A 22,462-nucleotide genomic window follows, 5' to 3' on the forward strand; every position below is an offset into this window, starting at 1 on the left:
CTGGCTGGAACTCCACACGGTATACCCGGCTCTACGCACCTTCCTCCCTCAAGTACGGGGACGTCACGTACTGGTCCTGACGGACAACATTACGACCAAGGCCCATATCAACCGACGGGGGCACACATTCCAGTCGGCTCATGAGGAAGGCCGAGCGTCTCTGTCACTGGGCAGAGACCAACCTCTTATCCATCAGGGCAGATTACATCTCGGGGGCCTCAAACGTTCAGGCAGACTGGTTGAGCAGGGCCAGCAGAGTCCAGTCAGAATGGCGCCTGCAACCCTCCCTGTTCAAGGAGGCTGCAGCGATATTCGGCCACCCGCTAGTGGACCTATTTGCTTCACCGCTCAACGCCCAGACACCGAGATTCTTCTCCAGGTACCCCACCCAGGGGGCGGAGAATCACGACGCCCTACATTGCCCCTGGCCCACAGGGCTCCTATATGCCTTTCCCCCTCTGCCTCTAATTCCCAAAGTGATCCAAAGCTGATCCTAGAGAGGGCGGAAATTCTCCTGGTTGCTCCATACTGGCCCAGGAGACCGTGGTTTGCGGACCTTCGCAACCTGTCAGTGCCCCCCCCCCCTTGGAGGATTCCACTAGACAGGATCTCGCTATCCCAGGGACCTCTTCAGCATCCAAATCCTCAGTGGCTTCAGTTAGCCGTCTGGAGGTTGAGCGGGACCGTTTAAAGAATGAGGGTTTTGCCAATCAGGTCATCCAGACCATCCTGGCAGCACGACGGCCTTCAACCACCCGAATATATAATGCCACCTGTAGCATTTTTTGTAAAGGGTGCCACAAATCCCTCATCAATCCGCTTTCCCCATCGATTGCCCAAATTTTGGCCTTCCTGCAGGAAGGTCTGGACAGGGGCCTCTCTCTCCCAATACCTTGAGAAGGCAAGTTGCAGCATTATCAACTGTTATTTCTGGCAACTCCTCTGGTTCGCTTTCACACCACCCTCGTATCCGAACATTCCTTAGAGGAGCTGCGAATTTGCATCCTCTAGCAATACACAGATACCCAACCTGGGACCTTAATAAGGTACTCATGGCACTAACCAAACCTCCATTCGAGCCCCTAAGGGAGGCACCACTTCAATTCCTTACGTTCAAGGTAGTGTTTCTCGTAGCAGTCACATCTGCTCGACGGATATCTGAAATAGCAGCTCTGTCCGTTAGGAAGGATCTCTGCGTTTTCCACGCTGATCGAGTGGTCCTGCGACCAGACCCTTCCTTCCCGCCCAAGGTTAACTCAGCCTTTCACAGATCACAGGAACTCATTCTTCCTGACTTTTGCCCCCGGCCGTCTCGAGACAAGGAAAGGCAGTGGCTTACCCTCGATGTTAGACGTGCGCTTTGTATTTATATCAATCGCACTCATCCTTTCAGGAAGTCAGAATCATTGTTCCTATCATTTCAACCAAAGACGCTGGGTTTCAAAGTATCCCCGTCTACTGTAGGCTGTTGGACCAGAGCTACAATCTCCAAGGCCTATTTAACACAGCACTTCCCGTTCCTAGTGGAATAACCGCACATTCTACAAGGAGTGCGGCTACCTCAGCACCCTGGGCTACCCAGGCATCGATAAGTGCTATCTGTCGAGCGGCCACCTGGGCGTCTCCGTCGCCCTTTATTCGCCATTATAAAATCGATGTGTTTGCTTCAGCAGAAGCATCCTTCGGCAGGCGAGTCCTTCAACAAGTGGTAGGAGAACCAAAGGATATTCTGACCCAGACGGAGTCCCTCCCGTAGGACAAGCCATGCTTTGGTATGTCCCACTCTGGATGCTCGCAGCAGCTCTATGGAGAATGGACGTTGGTGCTTACCTGACACGCCCTTTCTCGTCGAGCTGCGTAGAGCATCCAACCCCACCCTAAATTGTCCGTCTGGTGGGGAATCCTGTTTCAGCCAATGATTCATACAGTTTCTATAGTTGAGAGTTGTTACAATAGTTAAAATGAGATATTAGTTTGTTGGTCTTCTCGTCTTCCTAAAACTGGGGAACGCTACGGAGGAGTCACGTGGAGGAGGAGGAGCGTTCCTCAATTATAGCTCAGCCTGTGAGAGCGGAGACTGGAGCACCTCCCACTCTGGATGCTCTACGCAGCTCGACGAGAAAGGGCGTGTCAGGTAAGCACCAACGCCCATTTCCCCCAAACATAGTTTCATTATGACCGAAGTAATTATACATGAAACAAAATATTTTCATGGGACCCTTTCTGCTTTTTAAAACAAAAAACAGGTATTTTGGGGCTGCAATGGGAGAGCTGTAAGTGATTGGAAGATTAATAACAGATCCCACCTCCCCCTGCTACTGCCTCCCTTCCCCATCTTTTAGTTATAGCTGATAATTTGTATTTTTATAGTGTTTTATTCTTACTATATGCCTGTTCTTGTATTGTTTTATTCTTTTTACTATTATAAGGTACCCACAGTAACCTTATGGTAAGATGGGGGCAAGCACATTTTACATATAAACAAACGAACAAATACTCATGGTGTTGGAAATGGTGTTTCACTATTCATGGTGTTCAGTCTTTGGCCATTTATTGACATGGAGTAAATCAATTCTTGATTTTTATTTGACTTAACAATAGCCATATGTGAATTGGAACATTTGAATTATTCAGTTTACTGTTAATATCCAGTTTCAGTTGTGTTGAAGGCATTTTGCCAGGCTTTGGCATTATCGATTTCATTTGTTCTTTCGGGACAGTGTTTGCTGAACTCTGAGAAGGTAAAAAGCAAGCTGATCAATTTAACTGCTTCTTTTCTGTCCATTAGTTGTTTTGAGCTTTGATATTTTACAAGAGAACATAAAGCAAGTTCTTCAGTGCTTCATGTCTACAGTCCAAAACATTTCTATCTATAGGACAGAATGAGAAAACCCACATGCAAGTACATAGTACATACATACATACATACATACAATGCTTATTTCCCTTCAAGAAAAGTAATGCTTTGTAAAACACAGGAGTAAGAAGATAGTAAGAATCAGTAAGTAATAGTAAGCCAAAGAAATTATAAAAGCAAGAGACAAAAAAAGAAAAAAGAATTAACTAGATCTAGTCTACACTGATGTATCACTTGATATATTTTTTGCAGACTTTCCTATCCTCACAAACAGTCCTTGCTTCCAGCGTCTCTATGCTCTGATTTCCTACTAGTCTGCCTTTTGTTCTATCGACATTTTACCTGTGCACTTTTTAGGATCTATCAACTGCAGCCAGCCACAACTTTCTAGCTTTTCCTAGAAAACCAAAGGAAAAGCAAGACAGTTGTGGCTGGCTGAAGTTGATAGATCACCTTCTGTCATATATTTCATCCTTCAAATATTTATGTCTGTGATTTGCCCCTCAGTCATTCTCTTTCTATGATCACTTAATGCATTTCATTTATATTGGTTGTCACCACTGTAGTGTATCCACATTCATTCAGCCTATGTTCTTTGTTGAATCTGTTTTTTCTTTCTTTTGTCATGTTCCCCCTGATACTTACCTCAATGCTCAACATTCAATTTTACCTGCATGTAATTGAGTAAAATTCACTGTTTTAGTGGAAATAATAGTAGTATTAATAAGAAATAGGTAGAAATTGTAAATCCATTTTCCTGTCTTGACTAAAGGTTTTATCAAGTACATGTGTTCTTCATTCTGCACTATTATTATCCTTTATTCATAATTGCATAATTGTAGCTGTTCACTGCCTGTTCTCCTAATAAAACAAAGCTAATCTGATTTTTGATATTAATTATGATTGATGGATTGATTCCTCACATTACTATAATGCTCAGCTCTCAAGACTTTGGGTGGTTTGCAGCCTTCTATACAGCTCAGTGAATAATCTATCCATGAGATAATGAATTATTGTGGCCAGGATCTTTTGATTTGGGGGGGTCTGCAAGTTTAAGTTGGGCAAGAAATCTCCTGGCCCCAACCTATATCTGCTCTCTGAAAGGAACCACTATTAGCTCAGACAAACCCCTAGAATTTGCATTTCCCCTTTTGATTATAGAAGCAGCCATGATCCCTACATGACCCCATAGGAAACAGAAAGGTATAAAAACCACCCTACTCTCAATTCCATTTTGTTAGCTGTCCCAGAACTGCATGCTGTGTGTGTGTTGGTTCTGTTCACCAATAAACAGAATCTTTCTTTACAATCGGCCTCCATTTTATTCCTGGCTTGGAACTGGAACTGGATATTACTTCAAATACTATCAACTGTATTTTTGAGTGATTATCTGGCCAAGATTTGCTGTTGCCAAGGCATCTTGCTGCAGGGAGGGTTCTGCATAGCCAGCCAACTGTCATAAATATGAGTTAATTACCAAAAGTCTTAATTTTGGTCACATGACCATGATGCTGCTGCAATGGTCATAAGTGTGAAAACTGGTCATAAGTCACTTTTTTTCAATGCCATTGTAACTTTGAACAGTCACTAAATGAATTGTTGTAAGGACTACCTGCAGATGTAAAAAAGGATCCCACAAAGCAGGGGTTATGAGCTGGACTTCTTGCTCCCCATCAAGCCCAAGTGGGAGCAGCCCCAGAGGAAGGAAGTGGACCGAACAAAACTGCCACCCACCCACAACTTCCTATGTTGAAAAGAATATCATGGTTGATGACATGAAACTGATGTATTAAAAAGAGCAAGAATGGATGCACCACCTCCATCCCGCTTCTGCCAGAGGTCATCGAATGCTCTTTTACTCCCATATCTGGGCCTGAAACATGACATAGAAGGGTCCAGATAATCCCTTTCTTCCAAGATCATCTGGAGTTGCAATGCCACCCTCTTTCTCAACCGCCTTCCCTGGAAATTTTCCAGAATGGTTGGGTCCAGTGATGGCTTCTTGAGGAGAGGGCATAGTAGCACCTTTTGAAAGAAGTTGGAAACAACCTTCTTCCAACAAGGATGAATTGACCATCGTTTGGACCCACCCACATGATGAAGGCATCTTGTTGCATTCCTTGGAATTGCAGCTACACATACACATTAAGAAAATGTAATTATAATATATTCCTTTTAGTTTATAGGGTTTTTAATGTAGTTCTCCCTATTTTTGTAAAGCAGTATTATTGTCTGACCTGAACTGGTTCTGGAATGCTTTTAGTTACAGCTGTAACAAACAGCTGTAACCTATTTTTTGAGTCCCAGAAATATCAATAAAAGGAAAATCTCTCCCATTTTATAGACAAATAAGGGTAAAGTATCATGGGCTGCATTTTTAACCCTTTGGCTTCAGTAAAACTTGTGATTATTTATTAAAATCTCTTAGCAAGAAATTGATTTTTATGTTCATAATAACCACACATACCAAAGCATTTTTATTAATTACATGACATCAAGTTGGTGGTTTTTCTCAAGTTGAATAAAATGCCCGCTTCATGTAGAAAGCTGCAAAATAGGCTTAAGAACAGTGAAGGACTAGTTTGTAATTTTCAAGAGTCCTGCGGTAGAAACTTTTTCGTTACTTTTTATGGCAAAAGCCAAGCAGTGAGATATTTGTTCTTTAAATCACCCTAAGTAATTGTGCAGAGAGCAATTTTAACTCCTACTTTGTTAAAGGCTAGAGGCAGGTAGGATGTCTTGAACAGAAGTTACACTAGTGAGCAGTACTTATTTCTAGGATAGAAAGCTACTATTTGCAGTCATGAAATGAGCTGTTCTGTATCTATTGATGGATGCTAGTGGATGTAAAATGATTTCATTCTCCTGGAAAGTATCTCATTTTGCCACAGGAAAATCCCTTGCCATTGAGAGCCTCAGGAAGGAAAAAAATTAACTGCCACGCTCTAGGAGAGGAAAACTAATGGCCTAGACATGAATGAGGTAGTAGATTTGTCTAGTTGTTACTTTTTCTTGCCCTTTATTAACCCTCTGTTGTGGGGAGAAAATCCTTCTCTAGCTAAGGAACTTCCCTAAACCTCTGCAGGATTCAGTTGAGGCCATCTGTTCTGGTTCCTGTAACATTCAAGAGCTCCAACTGGGAAGTGTTTTTCAAATATTTTCTGTGCACACAGGTAGAAATGAAAGAAAGTAACAATTTGTCTCTGCAAACCCATGCAGAATTGGCAAGATCAATAAATTCTGAACAGTGGTGACTTGGCAACAAACTCCTAAGTGTCAATGTCTCTAATTGATGAAAATAGCTTTTTTTTCGTAGTGCACCTGGTTCTGTCACTAATTAACTATGTGAGATTAATGGAGAGTGAGTTTGACATGATTTAGCTGAGGGCCTGGCTATTGTTGATAAGTCTGGCTTCCTATTTCCTATGTTGTTCATTTTATTTCTTTTGCTTAGGAGATCACACATATTTCCCACATAAAGAAAACTATGAGCAGCCTTGTAAACAGACATGGTGTTATAATTTCTTATTTAAAGGTTGAGTGAGGTGCTACAAGATGAAACAAGGGACTATGGATATGTATTTTAAAATGTTCTGTGAACGCAAATAAAACATTTTATAATACACAGTATTGGAACAAGAAGTATTTCAGCAGCCAGTGTAACAAAAATGAAGAAATTTGAATGCTAATACTATACATGAAAGTCTGAAATTCTAATACATTGTCACAAAAGCAAACAATACTTAGTTATTTCTTAGTATTTTTTTATTTATTTATTTATTATCAAATTTATATGGCCACTGCCACTTTAGATTATATTTATATATACGGCCACTTTATATTGCATTTAAAATGCAAGACATTACTTTTCTGTGTCCTTTTTTTTAATATTTTAATTTTTTTAATATCTCTCTGAAGTCTCTCTGATGCTAAGTGTAAAACCTCAAATGTTTTCCCCAGCCTCTTTTCCAAGACTTCATTAAAGAGGATTTGTGAATCTTTGTCATTCTAAAATGCATAGAGGGAATTTACTAAGTATATGTAATTGTGTTTAATAAATTAACCCTCTCTCCATTAAATATAATATACAATTACAAAGATAAAATATAACTGTAATCTCCCTGGAGTCAAGCAGAACTCCTGGTGATTATATGGACATTTCCATACAATTTCCTTGTAGAAATGTAGGAAACTTGCAATTGTTTTGTAGGATTTGTTTTTACTTCCCATTTAGCCTACAATCTTAGGGATTGTTGGCACGGCATTGTTAACAAACTTATTGATAGATCTGCTTCCTGGCAATTACACGAGATACTTAGTGAATCCATAAAAAACGTGCCTTCTGGATTCTTAGTAACAACCACTTTTGCTACAAATATATGTTAAGTTTAAGCAATATTCTGAATTATACACTGAAAAAGTATGCTGTCTATGAACAGTGAAAGAAACCAACAGTCAAAATAAAGTTTGGTGCCTTACAGCTTTGAATCAAGCTCTGGATATTCCTAAAATGCAGAAGAAATGATTTAAAAGTTAATAATGCTGAATATTTGTTCATCATCATATTTGCTCACTGCCTTAATTGAGTGTAGTCTGCTACAACATTCACCAAGGCTGAACACTATGTGTTCAGTTATCAACACATGGCAACTACCTTTCCCTGAAATCCTCAGAATTGTTGATTATTTGTGTGACTTTATATTTTCCGCAGTTGCACACAACTCATTAGTTTCATGTAGTCTCACTTGTGTTTCCGCCATTGTACTCTGATCTCCTTTAGAACTGGCCAGTGTTCTCTAAGGGAAAAAAAACCAATTGCTACTCCTCACCCACACATGATATTCTTTCATTTGTTTTTGTATAAAGGCAAAATATTTTCACCCCCAAATTGTTTACTTGTGTGAGCTTATGGTAACTTGAAGCAACTGGGATGATAAGGGAATGGTGGCAAGGGTATGATGGTTCTTTGGTTGCAGGAAAGAGTAGAGAAATGATAGCAGGACATGTGAGGAAGCAAGAAATTCCACAGTGGGAAATTCTGTCTTCTGCACTTCAGAGGAAAAACTGCAGTCAATTTTGGTAGCACCTCCTGGACTAGGAGCTAATCATCACAAGTTCCATGGCATCATAGAGAAATAAGGTTCTGGTGCTTTTTATGCTAGGGAAAAGGCCTGATCTAATTTATGGGAAAGAGGTGTTTACATTCCTGTAACAAATTCCTAAGTATTTATATATAAAATACGACAAGTTTCCTTTTTCATTGTACTTGAACAATTCCATAGTAACAATTCCATAGTAACACATGTTATTTTGAGCTTGGGCAGCTTGTAAATACCATGCAGGAAACAATATTCTGAGCTATAAATACATATTTAGTAGTGCGTCACTATTTTTGTAGAAAATAAGAAAAGAGAAAATGCAGGTTGGGTGATAATAGTTTACCTATTCTACTGAGCGCTTCTGTGATGAGAGGGAAAGGAAAGCTCTCATGACAATCCTTGGGAACCGAAGACCATTGAACTAGTCAAAAGCAGCACAGGGTGTGGTTCTCTTATAAAACTCTTTGTTTGAGCTGCATGGAAAAGCTGCTTTCCAGGAGGGATGGAAAGGGTCAGATACTCTGCTCTTAAAAAAATTATTGGTTTGGGGGAAGAGACCAAAAAGCCGTTTGGTTTTTAACTGATTCCAGATGTTGTTGCTAGAACACAAAGATTGCCAGTGTGTGTCGGGTGGTGCTGACTGAGTGGGCCTCTGGAGTGTTTCCTGTGCAGCCCACAATCCGAGACATTTAATCAAAGCCAGCCGTTGCTGCTTCAGCTCTCATGGAGCTTTCCTTCTTCCTGTTTGGAGGGATATAGTACTAATTTCAGTGTTTTAGCTTTTCACCCTTAGCTTTTCACTCTGCATGTGTGTGTATATAAGTATTTTAACTCTTAAAATATAAAAGCCATTTATTAAAAATGTTTACTTTATAAGGACTGTTATATCTGAAGTAAAGCTGAATGCACATAGGCTATTTGGTCAATGAGATGAGTCATTAAAATAAATCTAAAATCCCATATACCGTAGGAGCTGCTTATCTGTAACCAGCTGCCACATAGTTTAGAGGATTTTAAAGTGAAAGTCATATATAGGCAGGCCAGCCCAATCGTATAGATCTTTTCTCATGAAATTTGCACTCTACCTTGAGGGAGACATTTCTTGCAAGTGATTTGGGCACTTCTGTGTGATTTGTTTAGGTAAGCCTTCTATAATGGATGGTACAGAGGGGGTATTCAGCAGGTTCTGACCAGTTCTGGAGAACCTGTAGCGGAAATTTTAAGTAGTTCAGAGAACCGGTAGTGGAAATTTTGAGTAGTTTGGAATACCACCTCTGACTGCCCCCCCCCACCTATTCTCTGCCTCACGACTGCCAGCTGATTGGCTGGGTCTTCTTTTGTTGCCTTGCACAGGAGAACGGAGCTGGAAAGCAGGTTAGTGGGGTGGGGAGGGAATGGGGATTTTACAGTATCCTTCCCCTGCCACGCCCGCCAAGCCACGCCCACCAAGCCATGCCACGCCCACAGAACGGATAGTAAAAAAATTTGAATCCCACCACTGGTATGGTAGCTGGTCATGAAAAAATGGCTCCTACGAGATAGGAAAAAAAATCCATAAATTAATGTTTTAAGTAAACCTAAGTCAGAAAGTCTGTTGATAAGTGGAAAATATTCCTAATGAATTGTGAACGTGATAAGAATCAGACAAAACTTTGATAATACAGCGTGCTTTCATGAAAGTTATCTTGCAAATATAGAAATACACTGTAATAATATTAAAATAAGCCCAAAACTATGCTTGTTTCTTTGCCTCATTTCCTAATACATTTTTAAATTTTATATCATCTTTCATCCTGCAATTAACTTCCATTTTTGTGAATTTCAGCTTGTAGTATTCTCCAGTCATAATAATCATTGAGGAGAATTCTGGAAGCTGAGTTCCAAAGATCGATATCTAGTTCTTAAAGGCTGCCCATAATCAAAGGTTTGGATGGGACCCCACTTTTTCTAAGAAAAGTTTTCTCTTTGTATTCCATTCTTGCCAAAAGGAATAGCTTGCTTTTTAGTATTAGTAATGTGCCAAATCTCTGTTTACTTAATTGGATGAGAACGTACCATATTCTCCCATGAGCTGTTCAGAGCATCCAGTAGTGGGAGGTGCTTCAGTCTCTGCATGTCTAGGCTGGGCTTAATTTGTGGAACGCTCCTCCCCCTCCACGGGACTCCTCCCCAGCGTTCCCCAGTTTTGGCTCAGCCTCGTTGTGGATAGACAGTGCTTTTTGTTCTTCCTTGGCCGAAACAGGAGTATTTCTCAGCAGGTTTGGATATAGCCCAGTTCATTTTTTCAGGCTTTCAGCCTCCAAATCACATCATGATCTCTCGACGTTAGCTCTCTCCATCTGGTCGTCGGAGATCATTTGCATTTTCGGGCAGTGCTGTTTTGCGCCACGAAGCTGCTGGCGGCTTCGGCATTGCTCTGAGCCCCCCCCCCCATCTGCTTGTTCTACCCTCTGCCATTGTGATTCCGCATTGCCTTTCTCTACATCGGCAATAGCGGTGTGGGCATTTTTGCTCTCATCCGAGTTGTACCGTTTGAATTTTCCCCTCAGAACACCATCTTGGTGTGGAAAGCAGTAAGCTTAATTCTTTCCACCCCTTTCCCAGCCGTTTCCCAGCTGGGAAAGAGAGAGAAAGAAAAGAGAGAGAGAGAGAAAGAAAGAGAAGAAAGAAAAGAAAGAGAAAAGGGAAAGGAAGAAGGGACAAAGAAAGAGGGGGGGGATGGAAGGAAGGGACAGAAAGAAAAAGAAATAAAGAAGGAGGGAGGGAGGGAGAAAGATAATGAGATATCTATTCTAGTCCAATCACCTGCTCCAGCAGGGTTAGAAGGGAGTGTGTGTGTGTGTGTGTGTGTTCTCCTTGTAATTTACCAGTACATTTTGGTTTTGCCTTCTACAGAAGTGGCACTGTAATACATTGGGGAAAAGTAATTTTTAGAATGGAGATCTGGTCCAATGGGATCCTGTTTAAAGCCTCAACAAAATGTGAGCGCTTCCTGATAGTCTTGACCATGTTTTGTCCACAAAACCTTTAATTATAGAAGGCAAAGATGTTTCAATGTGGAAAAGGGCCTCAGTCTAAACTAGGCCTCATTTCAATCTGATGCATCAGGTCTCCCTCCCTCCCTCCCTCTCCCCCCCCCCCCAGACTGGCTTTGCTCTCCTTTCCCAATGTGCCTGCGGGGCTCGTGCTTTGAACATGGATAGTTGGATGGATGGATAGAGAGAGAGAGAGACAGGTAGGTAGATAGATTGGTAGATAGGTAGATAGGCAGGCAGGCAGGCAGACCTTTTGGATGAATGTATAGGTAGGTAGGTAAGTAGATTGGTAGATAAGTAGGTAGGTAGGTAGATCTATATTGGTAGATAGGTAGGTAGGTAGACAGACATTTTGGATGTATGTATAGATAGATTAGATAGATAGATAGATAGATAGATAGATAGATAGATAGATAGATAGATAGATAGATAGATAGATAGATAGATAGATAGATAGATAGATAGATAGATAGATAGATAGATAGATAGATAGATAGATATTGGTAGATAGGTAGGTAGGTAGACAGAAAGGCAGGCAGACAGACAGGCAGACCTTTTGTATGGGTGGATGGATGGACGGACAGAGAGACAGAAAGAAAGAATGCGACAGCAGTGGCACTTTGAGAAAGTAGAGCAAAGCCAGAGTGGGAATTGAAGTCCACACAAGTTGCCAAGGTTGAGAAACATGGGCTGAATATATCAACCCAGCCATTCTGGTTTAGAGTTTAGCATGCTGTTTGATTCCGGCTTAGTCAGTGAATAAACCATGGCTAAGATCTTCCTGCTCCTTAATGCACCTGCTCCTCTGCCCCTTCTGCAGCCCCCTGCAGCTACCCCTCTGCCCCTTCTCCAGCCCCCTTTGGCATCCAATTTTGCAATGCCAACCTCCCCGGGGCAGTGATGCAGCTGACCTCACTCTCTTTGCTTCAACCCAAGGTCCACTTCCATCGGGCCAAGCAAGGGGAGGTACTCTGCACGCACTCAGAGACTCCCAACTTCAGTGAAATGTTCTGCCCATCTTTATGCTCCGCCCGGGAGGAGGAAGGTGTGCAGAAGCAGCCCAGACCAGGAGAGGCGGAAGGAAAGCAAGCAAGCGCAGGGCTCAGTTGGAAGGACCGGGCTGCAGAGGGAGGCTACGTTCTAGGTCCGGGACGGCCACGTAGAGCTGAACCGAACCGAGCCATGTGCCTTGGAGAGCTGCAGCTACACCCACCCGCTTCCTGTTCTCCTCCGGAGAAGGGGGCCCTAACGCCGGACCACCTACCCCTTCCACTGGACACCTTGGGAGGGTTTTGCTTTCGGGCCTTCTGGCATGCCTTTGCCGCTTCCACCGGAGAGGGCAGCCTGCAAGCTAAGGCGCCCCCTTTCCACCACCTCCCACCTCTCCCCCCCCAGGCTTGGCAAGGCTCACCGTGCGCGGGTTCCACATTCGAGGCCCCTGCTATGGAGCGATGAAACAGTCAATGGGCTGCGTGGCCGGCAGTCAGTGAGCCTGCGGGGCCGGCACCTCGAATGCCCTCCTGCCACCTCTTAGCTGCTCCCTGCCGGCCCCCTTGCCTCTTACCGTCCCCCTAAGGCATCCCACCGCCCCCCAGGGGGCAGTACCACCCACTTTGGGAACCACTGTTTTAGATCTTATTTCCTGCTCTTCACCTCACCCCCAAAAAGGAAGAGGTCAGGTCGCCATAGAGATTAGAGTTGTGTGCCATATGGAGACAATGTAGGTTAGAATACCGGGAAGGAAGAGTAAGTGATGTCGCTCGTTCCCTCTATCGTACTGGAACATTAGTCAACAGTAGAGCAAATTCATATATTCACAGAGGAAATTGCAAATATTTATGAAAAGGTGTTATTATTAGTATATCAGAACAACACTGTATGAATTTCCCCCCCTCTTCTGGAGGCCTAACCTTGGGATTTAAGTATTGCATCATACAGATGCACACATTTTCAGAACTTAATTTCATTACCGTGTTTCTCACAAAATAAGGCCGGGCGGTGCTTCCCTGGCCGGCGGGTCCGGCGGAGAGAGCCCGAAGCCGCCCATCTTTTCCACTCCTCGCCCAGCCCGTCCCCGTCCCCATGCATCTCCAAATGCGCCGACAGCTCCAAATGCTGCAGCGGCACGGGCATCGGGCAGAGGCGTTGACTCGGCGGGGCTCAGCTCGGAGGAGGATGTGGTGCAGGCCGTCGCCTTGCCTCCCTGTCCACGGATGGGTGGGCGCTATAACTGCCTCGGGCAGCCTCTCCCGGTGGCCCCTTTGGGTTCGGGCTGGAGGGACTTGGGAAGGAAGCCAAGCTCGGGTTTTCCCGGCTCTTTCGCTTGGCAGGCGGGTGCACACCCACAGCTCGCTTTCCCGGTTCTGCCCAGCCCGCACGGCTCTGGTGTGGCCCTGGCGGGATGAGCGGAGGCCTGGTGCTTTGTCGAGAGCTCCGCCACCAGGCAGGAGGGCCCGCCTGTCAGCTGTGCTGGGCGACCCAGGCAAAGCTCTTCACGCTCTGCCCGGTGCCATGCAGGGATGGTGGCTGGGCGCTTCTCCTGGGGTGGGCCGATCCTGCACTGTGGCCCCAGGAGATTCGCCTCCCCATGTGGGGTTGGGCTGCCCTCTTGGGCAGGGGAGGCTTTGTCGTACCGGTAGTAGGGCGTCGTTTTTAAAAGAATTGGCTTTGCCTTTGAAGGCGAAGGGAAGGCGGCAACAGGAGCACCAGAAGCCTAGTGTCTCCGCTGGGCTCCAGTTGCAGGGAGGAGCCCTGGCTGGCCGCGCGTGGCTGCGCCAAACGCCGCGGCATTGCTCTAAACGCTGCGACAGCATGGGGAGAAGGGAAAGCAATGGTGGTGGAAGGTCTCCTGATACGAAGTGCCCCACCAACGCCAAAGTCAACGCATGCAGCACCATTTCCGGGTATGCAACAAAAGAACTTCCTAATGGCAAGCCCCCCTGCAATCCCCCCCAATTTTGCATGTTTAATATAGGCCTTAATTTGGGGGGAGGGGCTTAATTTGATTTTATGCCGATAAAACATGCTGGGACTTCCTATTGGGGGAGGCCATATTGTTGGTGAAACACGGTAGTAGTTTCCCAACTTCTGGAATAGATGTTAAAGCAGCATCACGAGTGTTGTCTCCTGGTGTTAAAATCTAGTTTGAGTAGGAATAGTTGACCAATTTTCATCAACCAGTTACATTTACAGATGTTATGCTGTAGTAAATTTGCAGCCTGGGACATTAACTGAGAATGATAAAAATGAATAAAAGAGAGTGAATAAAAATATGTACGATTAAATGTGTTTAACAATTCATAAATAGAGTACATGGCTTTGCTTATACCAGGATATGCATTTCACATGGATAGTTAGAATATTGGATTTTAATGTTGGAATGGCTGCTGACAAACTCCTGTGCATTATTAAGGTTTCTGGGGCATGTTCTAAGAATACCTCTATGCAATGCAATCACAGTGTTCATCTGTGCTACCACTTTGGTGTTCCTTAACAAGACCTAGGAAGCAATTAAATTGGTTCCTTGGTGTTGTTCCTAGTTCTTATGTATTTAAGGGGAAGTCAGTAAAGCTAGACAACTTGATAGGTGCTGGCATAATGTACATAAAAATCAGGAATAATTGCATAGCAAATAAGATGTGTAGCTACTTATCTGTGGGATATGTTGAATTGTCCCTATTTTGTTTTCAGGAAATATTTTTTTCACAGCTAGACTATCTGGATTGAAAAATACTATCATATATATATTCTATTGAAATTAGTGCATGACAGAAAGATTGTATCCACACCTTCATGCAGATTTGGATTATGATTCTAGAGAAATCCTCTAAATATTTTCTTAAAAAAACACTTTTGCATAGGCAAACACACTTCTGGCTAACCGAGAAGTGTGTGAATATGTAAAAGTACTTTTTAAAGTACTGTATAATATATAATCTCATATGAAAGCTTTTGTGTGAGTGATTTTGTACAGTATATAATTACATGTACATGGCAAATTGGAAATTGGAAATCACCTTTTTTCCTTATTCTACAGGGAGATTCATAATATATAAAGAGGGACAACATATATTCATATGTATTCAATGTACAGGGGTACTGTTTAATAGTAAATCTATTAAACATCTATCAATGTTTTGGTTACATTGTTAGTGAGGACTTTTTGAGTTAACTGATCTGTAAATGGCTATTTGTATGCTTTTAATAATCAGACATTGACTGTAATGAGACAAAGGAATATTGAAATTAGGTGTAATGCTGTCACAAGATTGAAGAGTTCAGGTTGGAGATCCATCTATTTTTGGAAGAAGAAAAACAGGTGAATGTTACTTTTTTATGTACCGTAGATGCACTACATAAAGTTAAATTATGTCCTGTTTAAATTCTTCCACTTTTTATTTGGATCTCTGACTTCCTAACCTCAGTTGTCTCTGCATTTCTTATAAAAGATATTAGGCTGTTATCCTAACTCTTAGTAACAGTTTTTCAGCTTGTGTCCTTGAGTTTTCACAATAGCAACTCCTGCAGAGAATAATTATTCAATAAAAGACAACAGCAAATTGTTGACCTGTAAAATTGGTAGCACCAGTTACCTCCTGGGAAAATGCCGGGGCTGCCCTGCAAGTTCTCTACTTTCCATAGAAAGTGAGATTTAATTATTGTTATGGTACAAAGATTGGGAACTATGGGAAAGACATCCATTTACAATGTATTTTTTTAAAAAATATATTGATACCTTCTTTCTGCTTTTAATTTTTCCCATAAAGATGCTCAATGTTTTGTCTTGCTTCTAGTCATTTCTGCATCATCCAAATGTTTGAGCACTTCAGCTGTCTAAAATGGAACATAATGAAGTATTTTCTTTGCTGGTTCACGATCCAGCAATTGCTTGATATTGTCAGTAAACCCAGTGTAGATGTCATTGAATAGATCATCACATTGTAGTTTACCAAATGGGAATGTACTTGATAATATAAATTTCCTTTGTATTCACAACTAGTCTTAAAATAAGTGGTGCCTCTTTGCTATTTTTGCTATTATTATTTTGTGTTAAGAAGTGATTTAGAGATAAATATGGGTATTTGAAAGATTAATGGAGACAACTTCTATAATACTGAGTAATTTATAATTATACTTATTTGTGTTCCTATACTGTTATTTTTCCTAACAGACCCAGAGCAGTGCAGTTTTATTTCTTGTTCTGCTATTTATGGAGCTACTGTGACAAAATTGTTACATTACAAAAAGAAGAAGAAATAAGCCTCTTATGTAAAAAATCAATCTGACATCCGATTCTATATTTAGAAATATGTGAGCTTATCCCTGCTCACTTCCTGAAATAATTAGACAGCACAAGTTGCCAAAATAAAAACCTTTCATTTTTAAAGAAGAGATTAGAATAGCAGAATATAAAAAACTCTGATTTTCTGTATGACTATACATGAAATGTTACTTGAGAAAGCTGACAAGAATGCAGCATGCTTACAGAATCCTCTAGCTCAGATTAAACATTTAAACCTTCGCATGACATGTTAATTTTTGTAAAATATTTTTCAAATAATGAAATTCTTGAATTAAATAAGGTAATGTATTATTTCTGCTAATTTCCTACTTATATTTTATTATTAATTTTTGATGCTTTACCTTGGCAAAGTGTCCTATTATTTAAATTTATTCTCTCCAATCCTGCAAGAATCCAGATAGGAAATAACCATTCTTGCAGATTACTGTGTCACAGATATGAATGTGGAAAAGATAATATCTAGAACCTTTATAGCTAAATCAGGTATCCTATAAATCAACTATGTAATCATTTGTTCCTAGGAAAAGATGTTGGAATTTCATTTACCTCTTTTCATTTCATATTAAAATACTTACAGGTATTCTGGATAGATATCTTTTTATTTTTTCACAAAGTATAATCTTCACTTTGTTTCAGAATGAGCCCCTGACTTCCAGTTATCATGGATACCCAGGAAGAGACAGTCAGGTAAGAATCATTTTATTATGTGGCTTATTATTCATATCATTGTTATGTGATGGCTTCTGTTGTAATAATGTTATATTGGGATTTATGATTATTCCGCTGCACAGGTTTTAGAACAACTATCTCCCATATTGTGGAAAAAAGAGAAAAGCTGTCCATCTTCCTCTTGGTGGGTTTTTGAATTACTATAAGAGGAAGAGCTGTTGGAAGTAGACATGGGGTGGGATTCTACCAGTTCGCACCTATTCGCTAGAACCGGTTGTTAACATTCTAAGCAGTTCGGAGAACCGGTTGTTAGAAGAAATTACTGGCCTAATCCTGTAAGGAAGGCAGGAAGGAAACATTCTGGTGTTGCTTACAGAAACTGCCTCTCCATTAACCTTTATTACATTCTTGGCAGGACTAGACTTCTTGTCTCAGGAACTTCTCTGGAGTTATTTTTTCCTCCTTTGCTGGTACTTTGCTTGTATGGAGTGACCATTCAAATTTACAATGGCACTGAAAATAGTGACTTATGACCATTTTTCACACTTATGACTGTTGCAGCATCCCCACAGTCATGAGAGGCCAGGCGAGGAGATGCGTGCCTCGATGTGAGTGATATTGAGTTGGCCACGCCCAGCCAATAACATGACCGCCAAGCCACACCCACCAACTAAGCCACGCCCACAGAGCCAGTTATTAAAAAAATTTGAACCCCACTCCTGAAGTAGACCATGGCAGACAGTGCCTCTGCAGAGCTTTCTTTGAGTGAGGGCAAAAGAGGAAGTCGCATGCCAACATGATTGTGGTGATCACAGTGATATAGACTTAGAAAATCCAAGGCATGAATGAGGAAGTGAGTAATTACTCTGTTGCTATGGCAAAGAGGATGTCATCTGTTCCACTTTACAGCCTATTTTGCAAAAGGGTAAAATAAATCAAGAGGTACAAAAAACTGCTAAAGAATATAGCAGGCAGGTGGCCAGCAAGCATTTCTGGGGGAGCAGAATGAGTTCTGTTTTTGGCCAATGACTGAATGAACATCAGAGGAAGACAGGTACACCTAATTTGGAGTATTGTACTGAAAACATAGCCCTTATTACCAGACTTATGTTCAGAATTTTGTTTCTCAAATGCTTACATTTTAATTGTAAAAACTAAATAGAAAGAAAGAAATAGAGGAACTGAAATCTAGTGATGAAAGAGATGTCCAGTGTAAAGTATAAATTTGTAGTGTAAAGTATAATACTAATTGAACAAGATCATTTTTAGTTGATTTTTCTTAGAAGAATAATCTAGGAAGTAAGTTAGTAACAATTTTATTGGCTGAGCGATTGCAAAAAGTTTTGTCAATATAATCCTTCCTTTTCAATGTGAATTTATCAAAAGTAAGCAATCATCAGATAATTTAGCTTTATTAAAAGAAATCTTAGCTATAGCTCAAGAATGAACTCTAGTGTGAAAAAGCTTTTGACTGATAGTCCTTGATTCATCCATATAATCCAGTGAGCTGGATATTCATTAAAAATAAATGGTAAAGATTAGCAGAAAAGTTGGATTGGGATGACAGCAGTAATGCACGGGCAGAGATGGAGGAGAAAGGGATTGCAAGAAAGTAAACTGTTTGCTTTTCTATGCATCAAAAACTGTGTAATCAGACTGTGCAATCAGACTGGACTGCTTTTGATATGTAGCCCAGGACTGGACAAGCATGGGTGCACTATGCAAAAGCCTATAGTGCTCTCTTGAAATCTCTTTAATAAGTGTTTTTTGTAGGCAATGTCTCCTTTACTTGACCATTCACAGCTGCAAAAGAAGAGTGTAAGCTGTTTGCCAAGCACTCCCACAGTTCCCACCCCCAGGCTGCAGCACAATTGCATTGCTTTTGATGTATAAAAAATAGTCAGCAATCACTTGAGCATTCTAAAGGATGAGAAAGTGGTTAGGAAGCAAACTAAAGCTGAACTTCTGAAATTGAATAGTCTTCTCTCTTTCCAGCTGTGATTTCCAACTTAGTGACCTCTTTGCTTAGAAGCAGCTTGCTAGTTCCAGTTAGGCTTATTAAGCAAGAACTATCTGTAGATTTGTTTTTGTTTTTTAAATCCAATAATCATATGTATTGCAAATTACTGAAACAAGTTGCAAATTTTGAATTATTGTATAATATAAACAACTTTCTGATTAAGTACAAGGCTAATATTTGTTGATAGGATGGACATTCTGAATCAATTCCAGATTGGTTTTTTTTTAAAAAAAGGAAAATAAATGCGGGTAGGGTCTTTAAAGAAATGTAATCATAACAATATTTTAGGGATTCTATGGGCATGGGTAGAAGATATTGTATTATTCAATTAATATGAATGCTCAGAAATAGCCTTTTACCAGGTTGATATGTTTGATACAGAACTAGTTGCTATCCTTTCTCTCAGTCTGATTTTTTACCTTCACTAATAAGATTTCAAAGCTTTTAACTAATTTCATTGTTAAGTTATCTGTAACCATAAAAGAGATCCGATGGGACATGGGCAACTCTATGTGTGGATGGAGCGTTCTAATAGTTGTGAGTCAAGCAAATGATACTTTTGAAAACACCCACTCTTTTCTGTTGCAGGTGAATTTATTTTAACATATTTATTAAAATAAATTTATTATATCTTATCATCTAAATCAGGCATGTCAAACTCAATTATATTGAGGGTCACATCATGGTTGTGTTTGACCTTGGAGTGCCGGGGGGCGTGGCCAGGGTGGCATGGCCAGCTTGATGTCACTAATTGAGGTTCCATTTTGGGCAACAAAGGCCTCCTGCTACCCTCTGTCAGTGAAAACTGAGCTTGGGAGGGCCACGCGCGGCAGTCTCAGCCCAAAACAGAGCCTGGGAGGGCGTGTATGGCTCTCCCAAGGTCCCTTTTCACTGACAGAGGCACTGCAAGCCGGTCCTTCACTGTTTCCAGGACGGGCTCGCGGGCCAGATCTAAGCACCCCACAGGCTGGATCCAGCCCCCAGGCCTTGAGTTTGACAGACCTGATCTAGATTTTCCCATGCCTTATTGAACAAATAATACATTTGAATCTAATATACCCTTATGTGATCCAGTGTAAGATCATTTGAACTCTTTATAGGCAATGTTAATCAGTATTTGAAGGCTATTTAATCCATATTGAAATAGTTTAGACAAGTTTCTGCCTGTATAAATGGCTATGAGTAATTAATAGGCTATTCCCAATCTGTTATATTTAAGTGTAAAAAATGTTTTACAGAATATGACTTTTTCAGATTTAATTTGTCAACCTGCCATATTCCAGCAATATGCCCCCTTCAGCCTATTTTTTAATCCTTTTTAATCCATACCATTGAGAAAGCAGATATTTTCACATTATTTAAAAATTGCAACCTGGTATGACTTAGCTTACTTCAATCAATTTTACTGAATTCTTATCAAAAATGCATTGAAGTAGGCCAGATCAGAAAACAGCAAGGATATCAGGATTTAATACATTCGTGTTCTAGAACATAGTAACAGAATGTTGAAAACTTTCCAAAATATCTCTCTGCCCTCTCTTATACTAAACAGAATCAAGGCAGACTTATTTTGATTTACTTTCTGATGCCTTATCATATACCAGGACTGAATTGTTGTTACTTTCCCATAATGGTTGGTGCATTGCTTCCTTCCTTAAGGTTATCTCCATGCTCCTCTACACTTTCCTTAAATTTACAATTACAGAATTGCAATACTGTTCACATATGCATGATTTGAAGAGCATTCTTTTCTATGTAATTCTATGCAAACAGATACAGCACAATAAAAATTAATTTGCGACGGGTATTGTAGAAGAAGTATTATAACATGCAACAGTTCAAGTTTCAACTAGTTCTCCTTGATTTATATGAATTAAGTGATTGTTTATGATATATTTGTGGTAGAAATTGGTCTTAAAGACATTTTTGTAATTGAATGCACATTATGCCTAAAGTCAACAATATTATCCTTGATTATAATCACTGATGTAATTAACTTAAGAAATCTAATAAAGTTTTAAACTCCTCAGAATTCCTAGCTATCACGGCCGTCTTGATGTTAGTCCACGCCTTCTACCATCTTAGAAGGCTGTCTTCAGATTTCTAAATTAGAAACAAGGATTTCTATACTAACGGTTTGAAGTTTCCTGCTCTTCCTGCCAGCCTGCCTGCTTGACTGCATCTTAAAAGAAAAGGTGTTTTAGGTCTGCCTTTGAGTATATGGCCAATAGAACAGAGACAGATGCTTCCTTGGCACTTTTCCTGAAGCACTTTTTGAGTGTTGTTTGTTTATATGTGCTGCTCCTTTCCATGTAAGATCTTCTGGGTGACATTGCTTAAACTTTTGTTAACTAAGCACCCTCTAGTGGAGGAATGTCATGTTTCATTACAAAATAAATATTTTTCTTTCTCTTTCTGCTTGTATATAGGCAGTCCTTGATTTATGACCACATTTGAGTCCAAAAGTTGTCTTGCTTGCTAAGTGAGATATTTCTTAAGCGAGTTTTATCATTTTATGATCTTTCTTGCCACAGTTGCGAAGTGAATCCCTGCAGTTGTTAAGTTACTAATAAAGGAGAAAGTTTGTAGCTCAGGATTGACAGGAGGAGGATGTTACCTAATTTGAGTAATTTGTGTAATGAAACCTCTGCTAATATGTGTGTCTTATACGTGTATTGACTCTTTTGTACAGAAATATTTGTTTTCATGGAAAAAAATGTGTACATTGATTAAACATATAAAAATACATGGAATATAAAAATAACAAGAACCAGTTCTTAGATAATTTTTTAATTGATTTACAGTTTTAGAGTTCTTTAATCATAAAGTCTCAAAGCTCCTACAAATGATACGATGCTGGTAGAAAAGACGTGGCTCTGAAACAGTTGACACTGCCTTGTAAAGCCAAACAAAAAAATCGGCTCTATTTTTATAGAGAATAAGTTTCAACGTGGCACATTTGGGGAACAGTTCTTGTGGCTTAGGTTGCTCTTTGCCATAAGAGGGCACTCATTACCCAGGAATACTGAGTATTATTTGGGAACAATTTGAACTCTAGAATAGTTGTCTATATTGACTAATGTGAAAGAAAAACCAACCAACCCCAAACCCATGCCATAATAGTCATAGCATTCTTCCTGCAGAAGCTATTTTAAAAGTTTATTTTCTGGCAGTTTCCAGGAAGCCTTGAAATATACTAATAAAGTTAGGGGGTTGCTTTTGTGACTTTCCAGAAGGATGTGGAAAAACTGAGGGTTGGAGAAGGAAGATTCTATATAGTTCAACTGTTGAATGAGTCTGTCAGAGAAAATGAAAAAAACAAAACTCTATATATGTAATCAACAAGTTGATGGTAACTGGTACATGGCTATGTAAGTGGCTGTGCACCAACCCATTCCCAATTTCATTTGTCCTTAATCAGATTGCTTTATCAAGCACTATCTGAGAAAAATCAAAAGGCTTCCAAAAACAACTTGGTGG

The 22,462-nt window shown here is 40.6% G+C and overlaps 1 protein-coding gene across 16 annotated transcripts in view; it reads left to right on the forward strand.

Annotated features, from left to right (window-relative positions):
• Positions 1 to 22,462, forward strand: part of RBFOX2 (RNA binding fox-1 homolog 2) — a 257,017-nt gene that overhangs the window by 60,114 nt on the left and 174,441 nt on the right. For 14 of the 16 annotated variants that reach the window (XR_015750125.1, XR_003373569.2, XR_015750123.1 and 11 more), the window contains exon 2: positions 16,930 to 16,980. The exons of the other annotated variants lie outside the window; for them this stretch is intronic. Coding sequence is in view for 10 of the 14 variants with exons in the window: in XM_087968368.1 (XP_087824494.1) it covers positions 16,930 to 16,980 (51 nt within the window). In the remaining 4 variants the exon portion in view is untranslated. The remainder of the gene's footprint in view (positions 1 to 16,929; positions 16,981 to 22,462) is intronic. 16 annotated transcript variants of the gene reach the window in all.

This window comes from Notechis scutatus, chromosome 6 (assembly GCF_049901735.1).
Source record: "Notechis scutatus isolate UNSWTSFEM ecotype Mainland chromosome 6, rNotScu1.2, whole genome shotgun sequence".
Taxonomy (NCBI): domain Eukaryota; kingdom Metazoa; phylum Chordata; class Lepidosauria; order Squamata; family Elapidae; genus Notechis; species Notechis scutatus.